This window comes from Gymnodraco acuticeps, unplaced genomic scaffold (genome assembly GCF_902827175.1).
Source record: "Gymnodraco acuticeps unplaced genomic scaffold, fGymAcu1.1, whole genome shotgun sequence".
NCBI classification, from domain to species: domain Eukaryota; kingdom Metazoa; phylum Chordata; class Actinopteri; order Perciformes; family Bathydraconidae; genus Gymnodraco; species Gymnodraco acuticeps.
This window is the reverse complement of record NW_022992206.1, coordinates 747,133-772,190: the sequence shown is the minus strand read 5'-3', so window position 1 is coordinate 772,190 and position 25,058 is coordinate 747,133. Positions and strand designations below refer to the sequence as shown.

Here is a 25,058-nt window from a genome sequence, read left to right as displayed (position 1 = left end):
TTGTATTCCAGGGCGTCTATTGTTTAACATTGGCACAGAAGATGTGGATAACTTAAACTGTTTCATCCTCATTGCAGTCACAGAGATCATTAATTGTGCAATTAATCTTGCTTCATTAGATGTGGCTTTTGTTGTTGCCAGCTAAGCAGCGTGAACCCTCCTTGGCGAGCGAAGGATGTTATCTTTTCTGTCATGCACATACCAGCGCTGCCCATAGGGAAGAGGTGAGCATGCGAAGTACTTGGCTGATAGAGGGCACAGAGGCGCTCTGACGCTGTGCACTGCGACGGTTGCCTGTGAATACTAAGGATGCCTCACAAGAGACTCTTTTGTCAGCTTCAACTCCCTTTGAGAAGAGGCATGAATAGCACAGAGTCTGTGAGATTTGTATTCTACATTCCTCCCATATCAACATTTCTTATCTTGATTTATTTGTTCTTCTCTGCAGATCCCGAGAGTTCATTGTTCGATATAAACCCAATTCACAATGAAAATACTTGATGGCCTTTATTGTGTGGTAAATGATATCAGTGAGATATTTTCTTTCAAGTATATGACAAAGAAATAGAGAACACTTTGTAATGTAATGATTTGCCATTCAAATCTGTGTTTAGCCACTGTGAAGTGCCACCACTTTGGCCTGGACTGGATTTGTGAGCATGAAAACGTATTAACCCATTTAATCCCACATTTTCCCCAGACATGAAAATATCCAAATCTTGTGTCATTAGTAACCCTTTGATTGAAAAAATCAATCATTGTTTTAAAAAAAATTCATATATATATATCATAGGCTTTAGAACCAAGTGCACGATTAGTTTGTGCATCACTATTTTGAACTACAATCTACTGATTGATTAACTTGAACTTCTTTTCCAAAACATTCCAGTCCTTTTGGACTTTTCCCCTTTGTCATGGACTTGTCCTTTGTACTGCATCTCCACAGCCTTTATTGGGTCTGCTTTGTTGTTTTTTTATAGCTATTACAGCCTCTTTGCATTCACTTATAGTTCCCTTTCTACTGTCCATGGTACATCTTGAAGCACTCAATGTACAGTGGTGCTTTGCATTTCTCACATGCATAGGTAGTGCGTTTGTCACAGTGACGTCTTTCTGTTTCCACATTGAAAAAAGTTATTGCAAATGTATTTATAAATACTAGATACCTTAAAGTTTATGTTTACCAAAAATCATTGTACTATCTTTACGTTAACAGACCCTTTAATTATCCAATCTTTTCTGGAAATACATTGATATATAATTCAGTAACATTTATAGAGCCTTATAAGTGAAAATATGTTTTACGGTCACTATTGTGAACAATGGGATTAAATAGGTTGCTCAGACAGATCTTACCAAGGAAAAATAGGAGAGGCATCGAGAGGGAAACACTAAGCTGTCTGCTTCACTGCAGGTCATTGGATCATAGATAATATAGATTAATAGAGAAAGAGAGTTGTGGCTATACCTCAGTACACTTACTCAAGTAATGTTACTATTTCAGGGTAATTTATTCGTACTTCAACAGAGCTATTTATTTTCTTCCGTTTTTACTTCTATTCAACAGATTTTGGGGGCAAATATAATAATTTGTGCAGCACTACGTTGAATTTACATTGAGCTTTAGTTACTTACGGATTCTTATTTTTAATAAATATGATCAAATAACTAGAGATTTTCCTGCGATGAGAATCACACCATGTTGCAGCGCCAGATTGGTGAAATGGGGTGGCAATGGCTCGTACAACGCCCATTTTAGATATACACATCTGTAAAGTGTCATGACTGCGTCTTAAATGGTTGCCACACTTTAGTGGTGACACATTTTGTCCACAGACAGAAAGACAGACAGATAAACAGACATAAACACCAGGCAAATTACAAAAACCTCTTCTGTGTACACACCCAGTTTCCTCCAGGACAACAAACATTATGACACAAACACAAAAACTCTCAAGCTAAAAAAACATATTTTTTGTTTTGAGTGGTTATAAATTACGATGTATTAGTAATTCAAGTATTATCTCCATCATTACCAGCAGATTATTTAAAAATACATACGGTACATTAATAACTATAATCAATACTATGTGTATTATTCTGAAAAAAGTCAGTCTTTATTATGTGAAAACCATTGTTTGATACTTACCTACTCGTACTCTACAAACACCTACCTAAGTAAAGATCTTTGTACCTTTTCCAACTCAGTAACCTTATTCTCCTGCAGACTAGTCACACCCTTAGACACACACACACAAACACACACCCAGAAAAAGAGGAATCCTGACTCTCCCTCCTTTTTAAATGGAGCAGCCACCCAGTGCTTCAGTAACCTGATTACCCCAGCTGTCAGTCTGAATAAGGCCCGGCTTTGGGATCCTCCCGTCCTCTGTTCTTCAGAACGCTACTGAGCCTGTCCTCCCGGAGAGTCTGGGAAACAACCTCCGAACAAGACAGACACTGAAACAAGGAGCAGGGAAAGCAGCAAGGCTACAAGAGTCAGCAGGTAAGAGGATGCTAAAAATTAAGACTGTTTTTATTCCAGCGCAGTCAGTTCAAGTCTTTAACCATCAGTTTTTAAGAATGAAGAAAATAAACTGACTATTTAGAAGGGAGACAGTGTATCAAAAAAGCCACAGTTAAGAGGATAAAGGAGGCCCTTTGAGGCGGTCAGCCACTAAGGGGAGGGCAACAGGATACAACTAGTGGGTGGACCTTGATGATTGTTTCTGTGCACAACAAGTCTTTCACTTACATGCTTCCTCTCCCTCCGGACAGGAGCACTTTGTAGGAGTTGGAGGCAAATCCCTCAAATTACAAATATTTCATTAATCTGTGTTTTTCAGGACTGCAACTAGAGGTTTAAAAACTTCTGGATCACTTTCTGGACTGACTTTACAAGTGAGATTTCTGCAGGAAATGGAGGACCCTGAGCTGCAGTTTTGCAGCTCCAAAACAATGGCAGAGTGCATGCAGGATGCCACAGTTATCCAGGATCGAGAAGCGGACATTGACAACCCGAGAGAAGTTTCAACCGAGCCTACATCAGTGGCAACGGTCAAAGCCAGACCTGCAGACCTGGGGCTGATTCGGAGCTTGTCCAAGTCGGACTCTGACTTGTTGGCGTCACCTTTTGGAGGAGAGGGAGATGGAGGACTGGCTGGCCGCAGTGGGTCCGTGTCTAACTGCCGCTCTGGTCAGCGCATGGAGCGCATGCCATCGTTTGCTTCTGAGTGGGATGAGGTAATACTCCAGCTCAGGGGAAGGGAAACCAGTGGGAGGTGTAGAAGACAGAGGGAGTGGCAGTGGTGGTGTTAAGACATGGACAGGCTTTCAAATAAAGTGTGATAATGTCCTTAAAAGAGAGTGTTTAGTGAGTTTGTGAAAATATAGAGTGAAGAGGCCAAAAAGAGATGCAACTATAAGTGGGAATGAAAGAAAGAATTGTATTGCATGTATTTTTAGGACATCATATTGTTACAAGGCATACACACAACAACTATAGTTAATATGTTAAATAAAATAAAATAAAAGAAGATGCATTCGTTTCACAGATACCACATTAATTGTCATAATTGTCACATCTAACTGGAGGATCATTAGTCATTTTCTGTGGTATACCTTACTTATTTTCCCATCTTTCTACAAACATTTGAACTTGATTTCTAAGTCTCATGGTTATATTTTCCATTTTATTTATTTAATTTACAAGATTCTTCCATTTTGAGTTTATTAGGATATCATCTTTAAAACAATTCCTTGTGATTTGCTTTATTATTGCTTTACTTATTGTAAGAAGTTAAAAGCAGCATATTTTAGGACAGGAAAGAAAGATTCAGGAAAGGAAGGAAGGAAGCGGAGCGGAGGCAGCAGAATGAGAGCGATCAGAGGAGTCCAGCAGAAGCAGTGATAGACTGTAGTAACGCAGGCTGTTGGCATAGAGTGCCTGTGGGTGAGAGCTTGAATGCATGAATGGCTTGATCACTTGCACCGACCTCCCTGTAGCAGCCCTAGCATCTAAGACTAATTGGGCTTGTGCTGTCATTCCAAATCCACTCAGTACATGTCTCTGGGGCCGACCCACGCTTCCACTGTCTCCTCCTGCACTCCTCTGGCTCCTTTGCTCCGTCTTACGCCATCTACTTTCAGCCCTCTGTGAGCAACTCTCCCCCTTCCCCATCCCCAAAAGCCTCAACTTGTGATTTTCAAATGATTTCTGAGCGTCAATTGATCCTAAAGCACTGTAAAGACTATGAAATTAGTAGTCATTTCTTACCAAAACTCTCAAAGGCACATAAATAGTCCAAAACCTTTGAGGGGAGAATAGCGGATGACTGATAATAGAGTGTATTATTAGTGCACAGCTTGTAGGCAACATTTTGACACTTTCTACTGAGGGTTAGGGTTAGTTGTTATCACAACGATAACAAAACAAATCTTAGTTGGGGTTTAAGGTTTAGTTTTGACATTGTACAATATCTTTTCATAAATGATATTAGCTGGCAACTTTTTGGAGTATAGTATAAAGCCTGTTTGATAGCCTGTTAGATACACAATGGGTGCAAACATATGCGTTATATAGGTTATATATCAGTCAAGGAACTTTTAGATGTTTTGGTGGTTTGTCTATTTGTAAGCAGGATTACTGAAAAACAATTATTAACATTTTCATTAAACTTTCGTGGAAGAACCCATAAGGTTTTGGATCCAAATTACTGATGCAAAAATTAATTATTTTTACCACGGCAAAATGGGCTAAATAACCATTTATAATCCTTCTCAGACGCACATCTAAATGTGAATTCTCTAATTAAAATGTCTGCTAATAAAAAACCCTTCACATCATAGTAGACTGAACTATTGATTTTGGCAGAGTTTGTTCTCTCCGAATGCTCTTTAAATGTAAGGGAATGTGACCTTTCCTGCAATAAAACAACTGGAGAGGAAGCGCTACCATGATCTAACAGCAATGCAATGCAAAGCAGATGTAACATGAACAGATTAGTGTTCTTCACATTTGGACTTCAACCTTGAAACTGCTGATACCTGCACTGAATATATGACTTAACATAGGCGTACTTGATCACAGCCCTGTGGATGTTATAGTCACATCCATTTCCGGTTGGGCTTTTACAATATGTCTTGAGCATGTACCTTAGTCATGTTTAAAACAAGGGCAGTGGGAGCACTCCGACACCTCAAACCTTTACTTGGCCTTGTGTGCCCCTCTCTTTGTCTCCCCTTGTGTCCCGTGCCTGCTCCACCCTCTGCTCTCTGACGAAAAATGTTTATTCAGGCTATGTTGGGTGGGGTGTCCTGTTCTCAAGGGCATCCTGTTTTGCAACTGCTCCCGAGTGTCTGTTTCTCTTCCAGATTTCAAGGGATTTGTTTGGGTTGGGCAGCGAGGGCAAAGGTTGACTCATGAATTTATCTTGTGAAGCAATCAACCACCATCAAACATTGAAGTGACGCACAAGGCTCAGAGGAAGGCTGGGCTTTAGATCAGAAATATAAACACACACACACACACACACACACACACACACACACACACACACACACACACACACACACACACACACACACACACACACACACACACACACACACACACACACACACACACACACACACACACACACACACACACACACACACACACACACACAGGCCTTCTGAATGCAAATGCTGGTATTCAGATGCTGTTATTATAAAAACGAAGTTATGAGATGAAGTATAACCTTTAAACCCCATTGACATTTTCAGTGGTATATATACATTTTGAGTTGTATTATTTGAGTCAGCTTGTGTAACAGTGGACCATTTAAAAAAAAAAAAAAGGTTTAAAGGCCACCACAAAAATGAAAGTTCAGTAACAGACGTAAAGTGCATTCCAATTCAGACCCTCATTTCACCCCCTGTTTCCTGAGTGAGATTTACTGAAAGAGGGATGACATATTGTTTTATGGCACTTTCTCATGTATTGATTATTTATTATTTGTATGTAGTTGTTACTTGTATTTTATTTGAACCCTAAAGCACCTATCTGATGGCAGAGGTTTGTGATCTGAATACAGGATATGGGACAATCATTTCCTTGGCATGTTTATTGGTGTCTAATTCTCATTTAGGGGACGAGATGCCCCCTTAACCCAATCACGTTCAATGCTGTGTATAGACCAGTTCATTTGTGATTTGAACTTAACTGATATGAAACCAAACCAAGCTGAGTGTGTTTCCTGTTTCTCATTTGACATTAATAAATACATAAAAATACAAAATGATTTAAAAGAAATCCATAAGCTACCCTTTTAAACACTCATGTTTTATATTTTATTTTGGATTGATAAACTCGGCCACAGAGAGATGTCCCTCACACAAACTTATTTATGTTAAGGACACATGTGGAAACATACATTAATATCTAAAAGTCCAAATATACCAAAACATGGAATGGAAATATTGTTCAACAAAAACAATTGTTTTGTTTTTTTAAAGGAAGTCCCATTGAAATAAAATATGCAGAGACCTGGCCAAGGTAGCCTAATAGCTCTGTAAAAGATCAGGCATTTATAAATTAAACACAGAGTTATACCCAAAGATTTACAGTAAAAAAGAATAAAAAGATCAGCCACTGAAGAATATTTAACCTTTTAAACTGCATTGCAGCTGCCATGGAACAATTTGACTTCCTCCTGTCGAACAAACTAAACCAAAATGGATCCATAAATGGATAAAAAGAAGGGCAAAGGTTAACACAACCACATGTTACAGATGCTTGAGTGGCTTCATTCGTGTGCATACTCTACATATCCCAGCAGTATTCCTCAGGTCATTACACATGCAAGCTTTTAAAGTGCATACAGTGTGTGTGTGTGTGTGTGTGTGTGTGTGTGTGTGTGTGTGTGTGTGTGTGTGTGTGTGGTGTGTGTGTGTGTGTGTGTGTGTGTGTGTGTGTGTGTGTGTGTGTGTGTGTGTGTGTGTGTGTGTGTATTTTAAGCAGTCTATGGTTTATATGCTGCTACACCTTCTAATGGATGTGGTCTTACATAACAAAGATTGGGACCCATTTAATGAAACAAAACGTATTTTATTATGATGTAAACTGTGGTTTATTATTATTTTTTGACTTGATTTGATTCATACAGCTATTTTTAAATTATTATAATTTTGAATTAGTGATTATAAATTAAGTTTGTCTGCTTTTTATAAAACAGATATACCATAGATTTGAACAACTAAAATGAATTCAATATCAATGGATTTGAGTCTCTCATAGTAAAAATGATATAAAATGAGATTGCAAATAAAAACTCTCTTCATGTTGATATAGAGGGAATATTTTCAAAGTACATGTAAGATTGTTTATAATTCATACTAGAGAGCCACGGCAGAGTGAACACATCCCAAGATCTGGTTAGACAGATGTGGTACATGAATATGAGAGCAGTGTGGATGGTGTTGGGGGGGGGGGGGGCTGGGGGGAGGCACAGTCCTGTTTCACCTGCCACATTGCCTGTAAAATGTCTCACCAGGTGGAACCATAGAGTGTATTAAATAGGGTGTAACACATGAGGCTCTTAAAAGCTGCTGTTTCACACATACTTTGGCTAGACCTGTTTAAAAGCTAGTGCTTTGAAATCAAATGGAAGTTTGCCAGTTTGGAGATAGCAATGTAGGATTTCAATTTGAAGAAATGTCATGTCAGACATTTTCATTACTTTTAAATAATTGTATTATGTTATTTAGGGAAGGAACAGGTTTTTAAATTTGTAATATACATTCAGAACCTTAAATCTGGCTTTTTTTTGTGGGGATCATCAGCTTGTAACTGTCTTTTCCTGTTGTCACAACTAATCACAATCATTTTGTTATGCATCTCTCTCAATGTAGTACCTAGGAACAAGGTAGACAAATAAAGAAAAAGCTTAAAAAAGTATTAACACAAACTACATTTTCTTTACCAGAAAATGTAGTTTTCAGCTCGGGTTTTTCATGAACCCGAGCTGTCTCGGGTTCATGTCACATTTCATAGTAGTTGGGGTTTCATTTATTCATCGTCATGAGCTTCTTGACATTGCAATAAGCAGTAGTGTGTAGGAAGAACACAGTGTTGTGGTCACCAGTAGTACCTGACTAAAATCCTACAAAAAAACATACAAATAAATGCTGTTTCATCTTCAGAGACAGAAAGGGCTATATAGCTAAAACCAGTTGGACACTTAGTATGATAATTATAATGTCAAACTTTTATGAAAACATATATTCTATAACCATAAGCAGAGGAATACGTCTACAAAGCTCTTCTCTCATGTCACTATGGCTCACCGCATTTACAGTTCACCACTGAGGCCATCATGACTTTACTATGATCATTCTTAGCAGCTTTATTTGTGGTGTGTGGTTTCAAAGCTGTCAAATAAATAAAAATCTATCCAAATCATGAGGACTGCTGGATAGAATTATGCGATCTGTGTCTTGTATCATGTGGAGCTACTGGCCCATCTGTCTTTATTGACAATAACACTGAGGCGGTAATTCTGTTTCCAGGCCAGCGCCAGTGAGGCAGGCAGCCTTTTTGCTTAGTTTATTATATCCAGCCATCATTCCCATTATCTGTCCGGCTCACTGCTCTGTGTGCAGGGGACATCAGTGACTCAGCGGACAATACTGTACTCCCTATCTCTAAAGCACATTGTTTGAGATTATTTCCCATTATCGTTATCTTATTAAATAGCTTGGAGACTAAATTAGAAAGATTGGAGGAATAAAGGCAAGTGCATGAAAACACATTTTATTCCTATGCTAAAATCTATACTCTATACTCAAATCTGAAAATAAAAGTGTTCGATGTTTCATTAATCTGTTTATTAACATGAATTCCCCACAATGCACACCTCCAATTGTAGAAATGACCAATTGTGGATGACAAGGCAGCTTCAGGAACATCCTATAACCGAAAAAGGAAATAAACTGTTCACTTTCTCCTTTTGAAGGGTAAGTAGTTTTCACAGTAATCACGGTCTGATAAAGAGCTTATGTCTCTACAGTTGCTTCAAATGGTTAAATATAGTAATTTCTTGTATTTTGACTGCATAAAGTATAATTTGAAGATAAGTGTGGTAGATAGAAATAATGGTGAATGTAGAAGTGGGACACAGTTGGTTTTTACATAGACATCTTTAGTGTTTGCTGATGTATTGATCTGTTTTATGGTTTAGTTCTTCACCCCATAGCTGACAGTGATTCATCGTGATAGAGGTGCTATTTAGGTTAATGGACTGTAAGTCATGGTGTTCGTTCTGGCTGCTGGAATTGGTTTTCGTAAAAACGAACAAAGCATTTATTGTAGAATATGACTATTTTTGCACCATGTTCCTGTTCTTTGTGCCCATTTGGGTCACAGTGTCATATCAAAATAGACAACAGTGCACTATAACCCATGGACCGAAATGAAGAGCTGAAAGAAAATGTTACAGATAAATGCTGGGCGTCTGTAGCTGAACCACAAATTGCTCCTAATGGTCAGACCAGCACCCTGAGAGGGTTTGTAAGGGCTCTCAACATTGGCCTTCTATAAATACAGGTTCGAACAATCCCAATATTTATTTTTGGCCATTATGTCCATGACACTGTTACTGCAAGAAGCGCTGACATTTGTTGGATGCCTTGTTTCTATAAGTCTCTAGCTTGGAAAGAGGTGCAATGAATGAGTGGCTAATTCAAGAGGTTGAAATGAGGGGTATTTTATTTGATACTTCCTCATTTCACTACAAAACCGAAATAAGGTGTTACATGGCTGAATAGAGTTTGCTAGCGAGCTGAACGTTTTCTACATCTGTGTTTTTTCTGTTTAAAAAGTACAAATGTTGGACAATAGGTAATATTACTCGTCTATCATTCAGGTGGTTTCATCTCCAGTCTGATCTTTAGCACATGCAGTGCTGATCTGTTTGTGTTTAGAGACGTAACACAAAGATACGCGTGCTTGCTGTCTGGACATGGTGTCACTCTTTTTGCGGCCGAGTTTTCTGCCAAACATTACTTTAGATGAACTCTTCCTCTTTTAGTTTGACCCAATGCTACATGTGTTCTGTGATGTTTTGTGTCTCCTGTCATTGCAAACGTTTTTCAGATTCAAATGCTAATGTTTTCATTTTAAATGTCTGTTGTTTATTTTATCGCAATTCGAATGTAAGGATTAGTTCACTGCCCCGCTGAGTGTGTGTTCAAATGGGTGAATGAGCTGCAAAAACCTTTGAATCTAAAACGCTATACATTTTTTCAGCAACATGTATATAATTGGGAACACTTCCAATTATTTTAATTACATTACAATATTTAAATGTTTACTTTAGTATTTCAATACTAAGAGTTTTCTCTCATGGAACAGTGCCACATAATATTCTGTATATTTTTCAGTGAAGCACATAATGAGTGAAGGTATAATAAGGCCTGTGGAGAAACTCAATAAGAGTCAGGATCAAATTGGCCGACCCCTGGCCATTATGGAGCTCTCTTTAGGTAACAACCACGTCCCTACATATTAAAGCCACGTTCATTCAAGTCAGCAATCTGTTATACGTTGATTGCCTGAAAAATAGATGCAGCCTATATTGCTCATCTAATCTTTCTGGGGTCATTTGGGTCCAAACCACAAACCCAAGATCACTCCCTATTTTCTTCATTGTCTACATATACTTGGGGTTTTCTGACTCCAGTCCATTTTTGCAGTTTTTTGTAAGTGTGGTTAAAAGTTTATGTACCCTAGAGTCAAATGATCTGACTACCAAGAGCTTGTTCTCTACTCCTATTCTCCCAAGTAAAATAACGACAGATTCTCAGAGGAGCTGGACTCAAGCAAAAGAGAGAAGATGTTTCATTTGCATACTCAACTGTTTTGAGTTAGAGAAGAACAAGTCGTATTAGCTTAAGGTAACATCATCTGAGGACATGAATTGATCACAACAGTTCTGACAGCCTCTTGACTTGTATTGGAAATAATAAAATAAAATCAGAACTGTCAGATATTTTTTCAGTTTGAAAACTTGGGCATGAAAAGGTGACATAAAATGGATAATTTCTTTGCAGCGTGCAGGCATTGAAGAGGAGATTCAACCTGTATTAGCATGTAAATCACATCAGGGTGCAGAGCTTAGCCATCACTCAGAGATGAGCACCAGGGATTCCAGGGCAGTCCACTCAGAGCTCTGCGCTTCATGACTGCACAATTAATTACGTTTCTGTGTGAATAGATCTTCTAAGTTGATTACTTCCATCCTGCTCTCATACAATCACTGGAACGTGCTCTCGGGTCAAATTAACTCCAATTGAGAGGTGGTATGCAGGTCAGAGTAACTACATCTTGACCCTTTTACGTAAGTGCTACTTTTCTTTTGTTACCTAGCCTACACTAATCGATATTTACGAGTGCAAAAATACTAGAACATAAGACAGCTTCTTACTCAGAATCAGGCTATAAATGAATTTAAAACTTAAGAAATACTTACAAGCAAGGATTGCAAATGTTCCAAAATGTCTTTACAGAGAGTTAGATGACAAGATTAATAATAATATTAATAATAATAATAATAATAATAATACATGGGATTTTTTATAGCGCTTTTCCTAATGCTCAAAGACGCTTGACATAAAATCAGAACAGAAACAGTACAAAGAAAACAAAAAACATAAACAGTATCCTAATCCAAGTGTGGAGCAAATCCACTCTCATTTTGGTCAGGCAATTATAAAGCTGCAGCCGGGAGACTCAGCCTAACTTTACTTCACACAAAGACTTGACACAGAGGGAAAGTTTAGCTCTGTCCGTTCTTAAAAATCCAACTTACTCCTAAATTAGTAGATTGATTGCCTTGGGACTGGGCAAAGTTGTTCCAGTCTTTTCGGAAAGCTAAGCTAACTGGCTGACATGGGACTGTTATAAGCAAGAAAGCAAATAGGTCCCAAAATGTCAAGGCATTGCTTTTTAATTTCTTCTTATGGTTTAAAAAGTTAGTTTAAGTTTGAAGTGAATGTACTTGTTAATGGAGTGGTACGGTGGTTCAGTGGTCTGGACTCTCGGGTTAGAACCTGCTGGCAGGCTGGTTCGTGTGGCTTTGTCGAAATGTGAGCGAAAATAGTTGTCAGTTCCTGTGGTTAACTCCCAAAATATGTCCAGGTTGTACCCTGCCTCCCTTCTAATGTCATCCGGGGTCTGCTTCAGTCTCCCTGCAACCATCAAGTATAAGCGTGTATAGATAATGGATGACTGGAAATACTAATGGATCAAGGGACCTGAGTTCGCATGGAAATGATTTCATGAAAAGTAAATAAAAATAAGTTTGATTTATTTGACTTACTTTCTGTATTGAATACCCTGTTATAGTGCCCAACATCTAGCTATTCATACAGTGGATGAGGCTGCATGATATTATGAAATACTTCAGCACTTTGGCTATGATGGCGCTGGTTTCCCTCGAGGCAGCATTTTGGTGACAGGTTTTAATAAAGGTGCACTTAAGCCCAGATGTAATGTAGTCATGATGTTTGTGTGTGTGTGTGTGTGTGTGTGTGTGTGTGTGTGTGTGTGTGTATGTGTGTGTGTGTGTGTGTGTGTGTGTGTGTGTGTGTGTGTGTGTGTGTGTGTGTGTGTGTGTGTGTGTGTGTGTGTGTGTGTGTGTGTGTGTGTGTGTGTGTGTGTGTGATATAGAATGTAACTGGGTTAATTCAAAGAGTAATGTGAGGTCTCTACTGCTGGAGACATATGCCATGCGTCCCACGTGCCTGACTTCCAAATTAATCAAGGCTTTTCCACAGTGTTGATGCCACTAGCGAAGTGCATAGGGCTTTTTCAAACACTAAATATTACATCAAATAAGCCTGGCTGTGTCTCTGGTGTCACTAGTGAATGCAGATTCAGCTATTCAGGCTTGCAAAAAATGTTCTTTGCTGATTGTGAATAGACTTCACTATTGATTCTAAATTGAGTTCCCAGCCTGATCTGCAACAGTTCAGACAAAGAATTTTAGTTGACCCCAGCTCGCTAATTGCCTTGTTATAAATCGTCAAAACGCGTACATGCAGATATCCACTGTTGTACAGAAGTCAAAGAATACTGAATTCAAATAATATGTATAGTCTGACCGATGAGTCAGAAAGCATTCTGGTGCTCAGTAGAGAAACTTCTCAAACCAGCAACAAGTGATTATTATTCAAATGCAGTACATGTGATAAATCCCACCCTCTTTGTTTTAGTTGGTACGTCATCACTTGTAAATATATTACTGTGTATATTTCTGTGGAAGAAATATCACATTGTGTACTTGGGCAAAATGAATTGTCTGTTCCACTTGAGCTTAATGATATGAGTGAAACGCAATCCTTGTATTTGAATATTTAATAGGATGGAACGCAGAGAGGGCATTAGGATAACAACTCATCTCACACCTGCTAAAGAGCTCCCATCTTATTCAGTTTTCATGATTTATTTAAAGAAATAGTTGGAGATTTTTGGGGCTTCGCTTATCCATCTGGTTGTTAAGAGTTGGATGTATGAGAAGATTGCTTCCACTAGCGTTTCTGTTCAATCAATATGAGTTAGCTGTCAAGCTTAGCATGGCAAGCCTTGCTCTGTCTGACGGTAATGACATTTGCTGAGTGACTACTTTGTTTAAATGACAAAAAAACGACAAGTAAATATGACAATGTTGTTCGTGAGAGGGACTATTTCTTTGATTGACACATTGAAGGCCTCTCGTCATCTTGAGTTTGACAGTCAATCAGCCCAAGAGGATAGTTTTTTGTCTAAGAAAACTAAGAAATTAACAAATCTCCTTGTCCTCACTTATACTTGATGACATACCGTGTCTAGCAACCAAAAGCACTTAGTCGGAACCTGAGTTACTGTTATCAAGCAAGTACACATAGACAAACAACCTGGAAATGTACTTTGGCTCTCCTAAGAGACCACTTTTTGGGCTCTAAGCCCCTAAACAACTCTTCCCTGAGTTGCTCTGTAAACTCCTGCATGCATCATTGTGCTCACTTAACCTTTCAGTAAGCTGTTACCGTCTTCTGTGAAGCTTAAATAATACAGGTCTAAGAGGGCAATCAAATACTCACCAAGAAACAGTCAGCTACAGATCTCAATCTGTGGAGGGTTGGTTTGTGCAGAACTCTTGATTTGGGGTCAGGACTGCCGAATAGGAGTTCAAAAGCTAAGCTAAATGTACAGATCCAAAATTGGATATGTACAGTATATGCATGGTAGTGTCCGTAATTCTCAGATCGAAATGCACCCATTCACGTCGATCGTTCAGAGCTGCCAACTCTTATACATTGAACATGAGACATGACACGTATCCCTCATGTCACAGGTCCATTTCTTTAAACTGATAACGTCACAGTGTGAAAAGAGAACACTGACAGACTGCACCGAGCAGCAAAGTACAACATCAGCACCCTTAAAACACAATGGAGAATTGAACCGTTGTTTTCAAAGCACAGAGAAAGAAAGAAATCTAACATTTTATACAATTTAAAGCTGTCGACAAAGAAGTCCTATTTCGATAAAACAGTTTCTATAATAGGTTTGCTGAGAATCCACAGAACAGTGGATTTCTGTGTCCCAGACGATTAACGACCATAGACCATATTTAGCTCATCATGGCCGAGGCTAGTGCAGAGAAAGGAAGAACCAAATGTTCTAGTGAGAAAGGTGTTTGGGAAGGTAGTAAAAAAATGCCATGTCAATATGTATTTCCAGCCTTGCAGATTGTATTTCAGCTCATCCCTTTGCAGTGTTTTTGCTGAGTAGTGGGTTAGTCATTGAATTGCTGTCCGCGTTGGACTGTTGCTTGTAATCCATCATTGCAAAGCTGCCCGCCTCCTCTCCCAAAACTCCCAGCACCAGCAGCCCCCCGTCCTAACTCCTCAGCCAGTGCTACTCCTCCACTCTCCTGTGTTGTAATTGGTTTGGCTGCGGTGGGATGTGGTTACACCAGAGCTACGTGCATGTTTTGAGGAATTTCTGTATTGATTTGTTATGCATTAGTAGTTGTTTGCATTGTTTCATGCCTGTTTTATTTTCACAGATTGAGAAGATAATGAACTTGATCGGAGCAGGCATTGAAACGTCCAAAAAGAAACAGCCCTCACCAAGCTCAGGTAATACCTCACCACATATTAAGTTTTCATGATGATAGGAATTTTAATTTATGCTGAATTAATGGGTTTTTTCTTCCAGAGATATGACTATGTGGTGTGTAATGTATTGGTTGGTTAATGTAAGATGACAACAGGGTATGGGGGATTAGGTGAGTCTTATTCATTAACCATTTATAGCTCCTAATAAAGCCTGGTGCACCATTCATGATCGTCTCGTAGAGTTCATTGGAGGGGAATTATGTTATGTTAAGTTTTAATACCGTGTCATGTATTTTAGGAGCTGCTGTTCAGTATTCAAACACACCTTCATAGATGACGGAGGGGAGTTTTTTCTTGTACTTATAAATCACAGGGATTTAAGCTGACATTTGTCTGGCACATTGTTGTTATTAGTCACACACAAGGTTTCCACTTGGTGGGTGATCTAATTCCAAATTCCTCCTCACTGTCATTTTTTCTGTTTGTGGAGTTGCAGTAGATCTCAATAGGGCTTGAATTGATGGCATGCTTTATCAAGTGTCCTTTAGGCGGTGCAGAGGGAGAAGCCAGCTGGCATCAGCGCAGTTTGTTTAGATAACACTCCTGGGTTGTTACACTGTAAACCTACCTACATTAGTTAGAGACTCTGCCATAAGGTGCTTTCATCATACATGATTGTGTAACAGCTCCTCTGGGTATGCACAGCACTGCCTCAGGGGGCTCATCAGATTTATTAAGATAACATTTCCATGAACAGTATGTTTCATAGATTAACAATCTGCTGACCAACCCCCCGAGCTGAAAGACAGTATAATGCGTGGTTGTGATCAAATAATATAAAGCAAAGACGCAGAAAATAAACAATTTGTAGTTAGGAGGATTAAGAAGTTGAACTGCTCAACCACCAGTAACCATATCTGTGTATTTTCTGTTAATTAAATTACTTATCTTATATCACTCTCCCCTTCAGCCCATTTTGAAGGCTTAAAGTGTCAGTCCAGTTAAATTGGCATACATTACTATAAATTAAAAGGTAAGTACTAGTTTGACAAATGCAACCAATTAATTAAATGATGAGTATTCAAAAATGTTAAGGACATAAAGTAATTTAATCAAATATTTAGTTAAATGTTACTTATAGACACCCCAAAGCTATATAGCTATTGTAACAAGTCCTCCAACTCATACGACCAAATAGGTCGATTGTTCAAGCGCTTATTACGACCTATAATCACGTTTGAAAGTTTTCAACCTCTAATGCTCCTGTTGACTGCAAACGCTCCGGAGGGTCGTATATTCACAAATAACCCTCTCTGGAAAATCCTAAATTGTAGGATAGTTTGGCCATTAACATGCTTTTTGTTTAGATTTCTAGTGAGAAGTGTATATTGTACTTTTAGAATCCATGTGTAGGATAGTTTGATAGATATTACGAAGATGATTTGAGGTCTCGCCAGGAGAACGTGTATATACTACGTCTTTCCCCCTATTCATTTCTATTGACGGCAGCTTCCATGTAAAGTTAGCGTGGGTGAAAACAGTATTTCTGGTCTCGAAGTTTTCATAATAAAACCGTATTCCCCTCACTGTCAAATGTTTTAACAGTGATATCTGCCATACTCATCCACTAAAAAACATCAGTTTATCCTTGTTAATTACACAACATTCATTGGTTTAAATTGTGTACAATGCTTTTGTGTTTTTCCCATAGTTTTTTTTTCTGAGAGACACATTTCTTTTTTCAGAGGTTTTGATAGGCTAAAACATTGAACTACCCATAATTGGTGGTTGGTGTTTATGCGATGTGAAATCCGAAAATATAAAAATAATAATAATAATACTTTATTCTGAGTGTGCTTGCTTTTCTCTTTGGAAGTCATCACATAACGGCATTGTAATACACAGTTCGGCTGCATTAAATATTACATATCTGCCGTAGTTCTTTATTTATAGAGCCCTGATGAGAACACTTCTGGACAAACAGGAACAACTGCCACGGAAACTGAATACGTGACGTGGATCATAAATATATCAGCAATTAAACAACATCTTCAATTTCTCTTCACACAATACGTCTCCTTGCAGTATCAATAGTAATTTGATCCAATTGGTAGATAGGTAGCGGTGCACAGCTGATAGACAGGGACTTTAGATATTAGATATTACTGATTTTCTTTGAATATAAGAATGTAAATACTGAGTTGAGAGAATAGTCAGGGGATTTGGGTGATGGGAGACACATCTATGGAATCACAATTTCAATAGCTTACCATTAAATTACGGATATACCTTTCTGTCTGTGATGTTTTACAAATCAGATATTAATGTGTAGAACTACAATATGTGACATAATATAGCAATATCCTGTAACATTATGTGAAAACATGAATAAAACTACACATCTTCAGATGTTATACATACATAAGTGTCATACACTAAAAAAGTTATTATGGCATTGCATGCTGTGTGTTATTTCTAACATCTTCAGAAACTACCTTTCCAACTCCTCATGCAGTTGACTGTTACAGGTCTATACAGGTTCATGGTACAATGCATAAGCTTCAAATCGAGAGACTGGAACTGTATTTCTCTTTACCGTTCTGTTTTGATTTCACAATAAAGTTAATAGTAATATTATGTTTGATATTATTATGTTTTATTAACTAGACCACTGGGTCATGTTAAGACCATCTTTTCTGTCGGTTTGGTGTTACAAATATCAAAGCAATATATGTGTGGATAACAAAATTCATCTGTCATAAACTAAACTGGAAATTATACTGGAAAGTATAATTTATTGTGTAAACACTGTAAACTTGACAGTTTTTTAACCCGCACCGCCTAGTGGTTAAAGCACGTTATTTAATTTTTTTGTTGAATATGTTATATTTGATGACATTTTTTAAATATTAAGAGTAGCCTACATACAAAATTGGGGGAAAGTAGAAGGTCAATGATAGAAATATAGAATAGAAAATATCAAGAACATACTGTAGTGATCTCTACAATAAAACAGTTTAGTGCAGGACGTCCACAAATATTAATAGGAGGATGTGCAAAACAGACAAACTAATTATGCTTTATTTAAAAAAGATATAAAAGTAACAACACCAATTATAATTAAAAAAAAACCTTAATTCTTCATCTTAACATTCTCTTATGTGTAAATCAGTTTATTTTACGCTTTTTTTAACCATCGCACAATATAGCAATATACTTTTTTGCAAAAGGAAATGCATAACAGCAGAGCAACCCCAGAGCACAGCTGTTTTCCATTGCAGAGGTAATTTATGATTTTCATTGTAACTTGACTTTAAGCATTCTTACACTAATTGCCATGTTAACAATTAAGACCTGAGGTTATTCTACATTACATAAGAGCAAATATGTTGTTTGTTTTTCCCCTCTACACATATAGGTGTGTGCTATTTATAGTCCCTGTTGGGAGAACAGCATGCAGAAAATGTCCCACATTCAGCTGAGTCATACAGTTGCTGCTCCGATTTTAATCTGAGATTGTGCAAGGAGTTCTGGGAGGTTGCGAAGATGCTTTTGTTGCTGTTTTTGTATGTGTCGCTTAGTAAAGAGGTCATATTTATTTTCCACAGTGTAGCTTAATGAAAGGGAACAAACAGGTACCCTTCAGAGTCATTACCAGGGGAGGAGGGAGAGGGATAGAGGATGGGAGGGGGGCAGAGAGAAGGAGATGAGAGGGAAGATGGTAACCTAAATTGTCACTTTTCATTATAGCTCTTATCTTTTCAACGTGACACAACTTGGAAATCTTATCTATTCCTGTTTTGTGTATTTCTATTCCATCCATCGTTCTCCTTGTATGCTGTCATTCTCCTGTCAGTTGCCGAGGGCCGCCGATTCATTTCCCGAAAGCAGATTTCTGAACATTTGGGGGTATTTCTGTCAGCTGATTTAAGCCAGCCCTGCCATTTTTGCGTCATTCTGCTGCTCGCTCAAAGATGAGGTTGTTTGTGTTGTGTGCCCATCACAAGCGCCTCGATTGTGTGCTGAGAGCGACGAGTAAATGAGCTTAAAAAGAGAGAGGGAGAGGAGAGAGAGCTCGGCCAACAGCACACAGGAGGCATCGGCTCGGGTTTGTGTACAGGCACAGTCTGACGTTCAAAGCAAAAGAGTCCGCCTTCAGTTTCCCTGAATTAATTCAGCTTTGCAGCTCATTTTCTCCACTGCTCGGGTGTGTTGACAAGGAGCTAGTGCTTTTCTCCTTCTCTGATAAAGAGCCACGGCCTTATAGGCACAACCTCTACCTTTTCTTCCTCTGTAAATCGTTTTTGTTTTTACTCAAGACCGAACAGTGTTCAAACAGTACAGAAAACCCACTTGGATAGATGTGACAGCTCGGCCTGTTTGAAAGGGGATAAGACTGTGACCCAGATCCCCCCAGAGGAGGAGCGTTGGATACTCTGTCAGTCAGTAATTAGGTCCTACTACCGTGGGAGGTGTTGCTGTCCCAAATGAATGGATGTAATTGGATGGAGTGGCAGGTATTTTTAAAAGTCTTTGTCTGGATATCGTGGTGTAAGAGCAGACTTTGGTTAGAGGCTCAGGAGGAAAGAGTAAAGGAGGAGGAGGAGGAGTTGTGGGATCTCGTAGTGAATCCTAATTAGTCCACTTCAATCCTTCTTACGTCCTATTGGCATCTTATCTTCCCCATATGTGTTATCGCCTCCTCCTTTATTAGTCTTTCTCTGTCTCTTATCTGTCTCATTCTCTCCCTCTGCCTTCCTCACTCATCTTCCTCCTCAGTCTGACAGCAGCTTCTCATCCTGATAACGGATGATGAGCACTGTTCGTTCTGGATGACTGACGGATCACGGAGACCCTGGCCTTTTACCTGATCGCCTGAGCAACAGGGGTACGGGCTGCCAATTACGGAGGAAGTTCAATCAATAGCCCTTCACTTTGCTTCCCTCTGTTGGCACCGCTCCTCCTTGCCCTGACTGCTTTACTCACTGTCTGACTACCATCTGGGGATGTGTGAGGTGATTGCAACCAGCTTGAAAGCCTGCATAGCTAGACTCTGTTTGCAGCCGTATCCACATCACACCAGTGGTGGACGCAGTGAGCAGCCCAGCACAGGTCTGGCTAAAGTCGACCAATAAACACTGTGTGACTCTTTTTTACCCCAAAATCGATTTGAATTATATTTTATCACACTTTTTTATCAAGGCTTTTTTCCAGTAAGTGTCATCTGTTATACTTAAATGCTTGATCTGAGATTGAGCATCTGGAAAGCTTTCATGCTGTATGTTCGTGTGAGATTAGATGAGATAGGACTTGAATAGTGTCTTTGTTTCCTCCCTTCTTCTTTTCTCAGTGCAAAAGACACTTCTGCTAACTTAAATCAACGCTGCCCTCCCTTGTCCTATCATCAAAGTATAGATGTAAATGAATTCAAGTTGTCTGCTTATGAGCAGAGGCTTGATGAGGCTCTTTGTTTCAATATCTCATGTGAGCCTTAAGTAATTTGGCGTTGCTCCTGAAGAAGAGGATTGCTTCTTCGTCATCCCTTTACATTCTCATCATTCTTGGCAGAGAAGGACTGAGATTTCTTTGGTCTCTCTTTTTTTGGGGTGAGCTCCTATCCTCTGATGGTGGTATCCTCACTGCACTGGCAAGATCAGAGTGCTTCTGCAATTCTAATCAGTGGAGGGGGGGGAGAGAGGTGGGGTAAGGTTAGAGAGAGACAGACAGTGTGTGTGCATTTGTATGACAAAAAAAGGACAGCTAGATAAAAGGGGAAAAGGGGTAGTGAGACAATAAAGAGAGAGAAAGAGAGTGTGTGTGTTTGCTTCTGTCTGTGTGTTTGAGGACAAGAGGCAGGGAGCGAGACAGAGTGAGGGAGAGTGCAAGCCAGAGAGGGGGAGAGAGGGAGAGGCAGAGGGAGGGGAATTAATATAGTGGGAGAGTGAGGGAGAGAGAGGTGGTTACGTGGAGCGGCACCCCACTTAATCAGGCAGCATACGGCAGCCCTGCAGTGCGATCACACAGTGTGGGAATGGGGCTATGAGATCGAGAGCAAAAGGAAGAAAGAGAGACATGAGAGTGAGGAGGGGGGGGAGTTAAAAAGAAGAGCTTGAGGGATTTGCTCGGATGAGAAGGGGAGATGATCTGAGTCTCTTGCCTGTCGTGGACGTGGGAAAGGACGTGGCAGCAGGGGCTGAGGTTGAGGCAGATCTGCGGTCTCCTGTGTAGAAGTAGCCGGCGTCAGGACGTTATGCCCTGTGAGCAGTGAGGGGAGCGTGTGTGAGCCGGGAGCAGCTGCTGTGACTGCATCTGCGCTGCCTGCATGTCTCAGACAGGCAGGGGATGCAGCAAACCTCTGCCCTGAGCACAGAGGCTGCTAGCCGTACCCAGCGAGGAGAAGAACCAGGTGGGCTGGGGTGGGAAAAGGGGGCGTCTGCCTTAAGAAAAGGAACTAGCTTAACCTGCACCTGTAGTGATCCCCCCTGCTTCAGAGTCAAGACGCTCACCTGCCGTCTGCTGGATCTGAACCTGGATTTACTGCTCTGAGAGATGAGAAGCACGCTCACTGGCAGAGCCGCACAGCCAGCAGTCTGCTGAAGAGTGTGGATGCTGGGAAGCACTGGCACCACCAAGGACACCAAGCCTTTTTCCAGACAGCTTTGAGGAGTTTGAAATCAGCACACTCTGGAAATCCTAAGCCAACCAATTTTTTTTTTTAATGTAGGATTTAAAATATTTCTACCTGATCGTACTTCTTGTGGCTCTGGAGTAAAGAGGAAAACAAAATGATTTAAGCCAATGTGTATTCCTTGATCAAAAATAACACCAGTACCTCAACAGTACTTTAGAATGCTGCTACCTTCCTTGTATGAGCCGTGTCCTTGCTCTCAAAGAGATTGACCAATGAAGCCATGGGACTCAGCCAGAGCGTTACAAGTATGTGGTGAAAACCGTGACAAATTTATTTTGGGGGAACTGAATATTTCTGTGTTACACCCTGATGCAGTAGTTTCTGATGTTAGACAAACATATTAATGGGGATAGTTTTAGCCGAGTAAATAATGTGTGATGTATGAAAATGTTTGATTTAGTGACAGATGTTTCCATTTCCCTTCAGGCTGAAAATGATTTAGCTTCTTGACTTGAAGTGTTCAGAATTGTTTTGTTGTCGGACTAGCTAGGCATTTGTTCTTAAACTCGCTCATCTGCTCACTAAAGGAATGTTTAGTGAACCCTGTTTGTTGGAAGATGCCGTAGTGGCTCAGTCCAACATAACTAACACCACCAAGCTTCAGATGGGCTTCCTTCCCTGCACTACCTCCACCCTCGCCTGACATTTCCAGTCAGTCACACTAACACCAGTGGGTGTATATTAGCCTAGTCAGTCCCCTGCAGGGCTCGAGCTAGGCCTGCAGCACTTCCTACCCTCCTCCTGTGTTTGAGTTAGCTGGGCCCCCACCCTTACCTCGGGAGCCCCTCACCCCCGGCCTGGACCCTGTCTCCCCCCCACCCCGCCTGGTGCTGCTGCACTCGGCTCTGCCTCTGCTGGCCGAGGATGATGTGGCAATGCCATGTGTCGTCCTCTGAGTGCCGCTGCTACCGTCTGAACGGCTTCTCCCTGCTGAAGCGCTTCCCTCTCTCGGCAGATGGGGCCTGTGGTAAAGCCCTGGACCAGCCGGTCGGAGAGTGGCTGGAGCACGTGGGGCTGCCGCAGTACGAGAGCAAGTTCCTGCTCAATGGCTTCGACGACCTACGATTCATGGTGAGTCACCTGCAGCATGTCATCTCAGAGGTTGCTTCCACTTTACATCACTCCGTCTGTCCCCGTGTCAACCCCGCTGCATTTGTCTTTTAGTGTCACCACTCTGCTCTCTCACCCTCTGCTTGTCTGTTAGCTTCTCCACTCACCCTCTCCCTCTCTCTCCCCAACTCACCCCACAGACCGTTTCTCTTCCTCGCTCCCTTTCCTCTCTCTCCTCTTCACCTCCTGTGCAATGCATGACCCTGCTAAGATTTATGGCCCATCACTGAATCCCTTTACAGAATATGGGCTGTCACCAATGGAAAGACAAATTACAACCAAAGCCCATTAACTTTTTCCCAGCATTTCCAACCATGCTATCTCATTTACTGTCAATTCTAAAGCCACTTCCTCGCCCCTTTATATTGATTCTTTTGATTTACAGTCGTCCCACTTGACCTCTCTATAGATATAAATAGATAACCTGCACAAACAATAAACCAAAACACGCTGTAGTTGCATGTTTGCTTGCCAAATCTCACTAAATGCTCTACACATTATTATGCTTATGAGAAGGTCTTGCAAAAACGGCACAATATCTGATTAGACTGCAGCAGCATGCGTATGTTCAAATGCAATGCAAACAACATGTTTGCATGCAGACTTTTATTTGGGTTACACATTTATGATGACACTAGTTAAATGATCAAAAGCCACATGGATGTCCACTGTGATGAACATGATAACAAACACAATTCAAAGCATTGGCACATATTGCAGTTTTAAATAGCCTCCATCAGATTACATATTGATAACTGAATTTGACTGTAGTAAACAGTCTGCCTGAAAGCATTATCATGTTTCCCGTGGAGAACGTTGCAGGGAACTTGATATTGCATTTGGTCATGATTGTAGAAAACGCTATTTCATTTAGTTTGCTTTGAAAAACATGGCGACACACTGTAAATAACTCGGCCCAGAGGGTAAACACGGACCTTTCTCACACCACAGAGTTGCATTTGCACTATGGGCTATATGTTACATCAGTTTGTCACAGCTGAGCTCACTTAAAGAGCCTGTGACAGCATCCCAACAACTGTTGTGCAATGAAATATTGGGCTACTAGTAATCTCGAACCGTCAGTTTAAAAAAGAAAAAGCGATACCGTTCCGTTAAATATCAATAATTTCGAACATCGCGGGAAATTCCTTCGACTCATTTTGAAGTTTTGGGGGAAGCCGGAAGTGACGTCAATGCGGGAACGCTTCACTGTGCGGCGAGAGAGCCAAACACGGACAAAGTGTGTTGTCATGCGTAGAAATGGTGAATTACTGAGTTTAGGCACGTTAATAACGTTGTAATGAAGTTGACTACAGTATATTCATATGTGTCAGTGCTTTCATGTCAATTCGGCGAACATAAACATAAATGATCGTGGTGAAGATGATGATTACATTAGGATTAAAAATCGGTAGTGAGAGCTGCTGAATTTCCTCCCGTAGGATGTGATATAAAAACAAATCGATTATTTTTGTAGTTGTAAACTCAAGTGGATGAAACTACATGTATTAGTGCTTTCATGTCAATTCGGCGAACATATGATAGATTAAATGATCGTGAGAATGATGATTACAAATCGTTTGTTTGTGCCGGTCTGCATTTCCTGATGAGAAAACAAACCGATGCTTTTTGTAGTTGTAGTACACCAACATGGATTAAACGTGTGTTTTTTTCACCACAATGTTGGGGAAATTAATGGATAAAATGCACGGATTATTATTATTATTATTCCCACTCCGATCGGGACACTAGGTCCACCGTTTCCCCGCAGCGAGGCTCCCCCCGTTGACAGTTTATGTGGGCTGGGTGCAGTGGCGGACTGGCCATCGGGACGAATCCCGATGGGCCGGTACCGAAGTGGGCCGGTCGGATAAATTACTAGCACATCCCCCATAGGCGGCGCGTGAGGCTCAGGTTTGGGAAGGCTAAATAACTTTTTTTACCTGACGCTGCCCGCCTCCGGCGTCTATAGAAAAGAGATCAACTCAGTGTGCGGAGTTTAAATCTCTCAAGTCATATTACAGGATAAAGGAAATACAGTTTAAACTGCCGTATGCAGAGAAGACGCCGACGTGTCGCACTTATCATTCATATTACATCATCAATCAGATCA

The 25,058-nt window shown here is 40.2% G+C and overlaps 1 protein-coding gene across 8 annotated transcripts in view; it reads left to right on the top strand.

Annotated features, from left to right (window-relative positions):
- The first annotated feature begins 2,413 nt into the window (after positions 1-2,413).
- Positions 2,414-25,058, top strand: part of anks1ab (ankyrin repeat and sterile alpha motif domain containing 1Ab) — a 53,158-nt gene continuing 30,513 nt past the window's right edge. For 7 of the 8 annotated variants that reach the window (XR_004568017.1, XM_034205733.1, XM_034205732.1 and 4 more), the window contains exons 1-4: positions 2,414-2,506; positions 2,847-3,243; positions 15,093-15,165; positions 22,791-22,906. Coding sequence is in view for 7 of the 8 variants with exons in the window: in XM_034205733.1 (XP_034061624.1) it covers positions 2,920-3,243; positions 15,093-15,165; positions 22,791-22,906 (513 nt within the window). In the remaining variant the exon portion in view is untranslated. Of the gene's footprint in view, positions 2,507-2,846; positions 3,244-15,092; positions 15,166-21,079; positions 22,081-22,790; positions 22,907-25,058 lie in introns of those variants that run through there. The other variant, XM_034205734.1, reaches the window with a different exon arrangement.